This window comes from Notothenia coriiceps, unplaced genomic scaffold, assembly GCF_000735185.1.
Source record: "Notothenia coriiceps isolate Sejong01 unplaced genomic scaffold, NC01 NC01_scaffold00018488, whole genome shotgun sequence".
Taxonomy (NCBI): domain Eukaryota; kingdom Metazoa; phylum Chordata; class Actinopteri; order Perciformes; family Nototheniidae; genus Notothenia; species Notothenia coriiceps.
The window spans coordinates 1-3,778 of record NW_011351189.1 but is presented as its reverse complement, the minus strand read 5'-3'; the positions used below and the strand labels follow the sequence as shown (position 1 = coordinate 3,778).

The 3,778-nt window shown below is 38.0% G+C and overlaps 1 protein-coding gene across 1 annotated transcript; it reads left to right on the top strand.

Moving 5' to 3' along the window:
- The first annotated feature begins 287 nt into the window (after positions 1–287).
- Positions 288–2,623, top strand: LOC104951062 (nuclear migration protein nudC-like). The gene is made up of 3 exons (XM_010777697.1): positions 288–404; positions 506–624; positions 2,355–2,623. The coding sequence occupies exons 1-3, from the start codon at positions 306–308 to the stop codon at positions 2,404–2,406; spliced, it is 270 nt and encodes an 89-aa protein (XP_010775999.1). The 5' UTR covers positions 288–305; the 3' UTR covers positions 2,407–2,623.
- The last annotated feature ends 1,155 nt before the right edge of the window (positions 2,624–3,778 follow it).

Below are 3,778 nucleotides of genomic sequence, written 5' to 3'. Positions count from 1 at the left end.
ACAGTATAATAGGGGACCTTTTTAAGGCAGTAAAAATAATTTGTTTATTTGCTTCCTGATAAAAGCTAACGGCGAAATGTTTGACAGAAAATGTTTTTATTTTTGAAGTGCAAGTACGTGTCCTGCTCTTTCCTGTTATGATTTTAAATGAATATGAGTATGTCGAGTGCATTTGCGCCGTCTTATACCGTTCTTGTTGGAAACTGTTATATTAATATAAAGTATAAACGTAGTTCTTCATCCGAACACAACATGTGTAGATTCAAGTCATCGGTCTGTCTCGAGAGCTGTTAAAACCTAATGATATGCTTTCATTTCAGGTTAATAAAATGGAGTGGTGGAGCAAGATTGTGTCCACAGATCCAGAAATTAACACCAAGAAAGTCTCTCCAGAGAACTCAAAGGTAAGTGATTCGACGCTGACGTGTTTCAGGTGTGTTTTTCCTGCTTGAATCTGTAGTTAAGGTGTGTGTGTGTGTGTGTGTGTGTGTTTTCTGCTGAGCAGCTGTCAGATCTGGACGGAGAGACGCGTGGTATGGTGGAGAAGATGATGTACGACCAGAGGCAGAAATCAATGGGTCTGCCGACGTCTGAAGAGCAAAAGAAACAAGACATTCTCAAAAAGTGAGTTCATAGAAACACACGGGGTTCGTACGGGTGCTTGAAATCCTTGAAAAATGTAATGTGGTGTTTTCAAGGTTTGATGGTTTACTCTTTTAGAAATATTAAATATCATCCTTCTCCCGAATGCTGTTACGTAACACACATTTGTTTATAGCATAAAGAACATCTGATTTAATGTGAGGTAGTGAAACAATAATTTGAGTTTAGGTATGTGTGTATGTATATATGTAATTTACCATAGCTGTAAGCTGCTTCAAATTCATTTTGAAAGTGCTAGAAAAGTGCTTGAATTTGACTTTGGAAAAGGTGTAAGCAACCCTGAGTACTCCCGTTCCTGTTAGCTATCATGAAGCTCTTTTTATTGTCACCTGACCTCTGTGGTGTTTCTTATTGGCTCACACAGTTGAACAGAAACATTATGATATATATAAAGGTTTTATATGAAGAGACACAGACCTGGTTTAAGTCCTACCTATGCTATTGCCTAAAGATAGCATGATAGGTGACCCGGCGCTCTTATCATGCTGTTGGTAAAAATCCTCCTCGGTTATTTTGAGCTCCACTTCCTGTTTCACGCTCGTTAAATCTGCCTCTAAAATCCTGTTTGGTTTTATTACAGTTAAACAATACCTCTGTAGTCAGAAGGCTGCTCTCAGTTGTTTTGTTGACATAAAGTTCACATGTGTCTATACCATGGATGTATAATAAGAACTGGATACAGCGTAGGAGGCGGGGTCTCGTTCATTCCTATGAGAGTTGCTCATTGGCGCATGAAGACAAGATGGCCCAACTTTTGAGAGAGCGAAACGTCACGAAAGTAATCATATAATCCGTTCTTATTGTGCATCCATGGGTAAAGGTAAAAGTCATGTTGTACTGAACTCGTCACATTAACGTGCGGCNAGGGCGGAGGATCGCGGCGTACACCGGTTTATATTATAAAAAATTTGCGTCATTATTTGTACTCTTCGAGGGGTAGTCTGTTGTGCAAACACCCTTTCTGGTCGGGGGTCCTTCACGCGACCTGAGACTCCTTTTATAAGCAACACCGGTTTGCCGCCATGATTTGAAAGCATAGTCAGCGACCCGGGCCTTTCTGAAAATAAAAAACTGCGCCTAGATTGGGTGCCCCTGGCTGGCACGGGCGTGCAATTACACTGCTCAAGTCATTCTGTACTAAAATGGAAATGGAGGTAGAAATGTCAGAATTTAAAAAAGTAAATAATGCAACCTTTATTTAAACCGATTTTTCACATTCAGATCAGACCTCTTTTCCAAATTGGGACCAGGAATTAATTTAGGATGTGAATAAGGGCTGAAGAATCAATCAGATATTATCACAATATTGATTATAGACAATATCTAAATCGCAGAAGGATTTATTAAAAGGGGAAATGTGTGTTGATGCAGAAATATGACCACCTACAAATTGTATTTTACAGATTATCACACAAAAAATATATTTCCCTTTTTATATACTTTGAAGTTTATCCCAATTGTGAAAACTAGTAATTAGTTATATAAATGTTTATTTTATGTTATCTTTTATTGAATATTCCTACTATAAATTATTATGTTTGTGTAAAAATATATTTTATTGTATTATTTAAGCTCTAATGTGGATCCTGGAAAATAGATTATATTGTTTTGAAAGCTGTTTTAAAGGTAATATAGAAAATAAAAGATGTCATTTGTGATGATTTCTGACTCTTAACTCTCTGTCTCTGCAGGTTCATGTCCCAGCACCCGGAGATGGATTTCTCTAAAGCCAAATTCAGTTGAGACTGCAAGAGAAAAGCATCTCAAACATCCCATAATATCACATCGGAGCGTCAGGCTCTCCTTACAGGACAGATTAACATGTCTCTAACATGTCTTTAGGTGCAGAGGTTTGCGTGTTTTTGTCAAAAGATTGAAATGTTCTCCCTTTGCATGTCGTCTCAATATTTAAAGATGTGTCTGGATTTTTTTTAAATAAATAAACTTAAAATCAAATGACTGTGATACTTTTTTTATTTCACTGCACAATAATGTAGATATTAAGTGTATAAAAATAACTCAAATAATGTCAAGAGGAACATTTTAAAATCCTTTGTTCCTGCTCTCTTTCGTGTTTTTATTTGTGCTATGAAATTGGAAAATGAAACCTGAAAGAGTTTAGATCCAAGACTAAAGATTTTACGTTTTACGATCAGATTCCAAAGTCTCAATGTGGACGGCACTCATGTCTAAACCATTAGGTCGGGGAAGAAAGGGCAATGACCTTATATCACTTGTGTGTCAATGAAATGTTAAGACATGGGCCCTTTCTCATTTCTCTAATTCCCCTCCTCGACTCCCATCCTCAAGACTTAGTCCCGCCCACAGGAGATGCGAGCGGAGGACTGAGGAGGGGAACCGAGGAGAGAGGAGTGGAAGCAGCAGGCGGTTAGAGAAATGAGAACTCCTCTCCTCTGAGCGGTCATTTTAAAGAGACGTCCATTAATGATGACAGGAGGCACAGCAGCACTCTGTCTGATGGACAGATCAGATGTGTTCAGCATGACTTATATATTTACTTTTAGTTCATTCACAGTGCGGTATAATGAGACGATAACAGGCTACAGATGCGGACACACACACACACACACACACATATACAGGACTGTCTCAGAAAATTAGAATATTGTGATAAAGTTCTTTATTTTCTGTAATGCAATTTAAAAAAACAAAAATGTCATACATTCTGGATTCATTACAAATCAACTGAAATATTGCAAGCCTTTTATTATTTTAATATTGCTGATTATGGCATACAGCTTAAGAAAACTCAAAAATCCTATCTCAAAAAATTAGAATAGTTCCTCAGACCAAGTAAAAAAAAAAGATTTATAACAGCAAAACACAATCAAACATTTGAAAATGTCCATTAATGCACTCAGTACTTGGTTGGGAATCCTTTTGCACAGATTACTGCATCAATGCGGCGTGGCATGGAGGCAATCAGCCTGTGGCATTGCTGAGGTGTTATGGATGCCCAGGATGCTTCAATAGCGGCCTTTAGCTCATTAGCATTGTTGGGTCTGGTGTCTTTCAGCTTCTTCTTCACAATACCCCACATATTCTCTATGGGGTTCAGGTCAGGGGAATTTGCAGGCCAATCGAGGACAGTAAT

Excerpts from the sequence above, each read along its gene's own strand:
- LOC104951062 (XM_010777697.1), top strand. The coding sequence starts at position 306 with ATGCTTTCATTTCAGGTTAATAAAATGGAGTGGTGGAGCAAGATTGTG. Across the intron at positions 405-505 it reads TCTCTCCAGAGAACTCAAAG|CTGTCAGATCTGGACGGAGA; the intron begins GTAAGTGATTCG and ends TCTGCTGAGCAG. Across the intron at positions 625-2,354 it reads AAACAAGACATTCTCAAAAA|GTTCATGTCCCAGCACCCGG; the intron begins GTGAGTTCATAG and ends CTGTCTCTGCAG.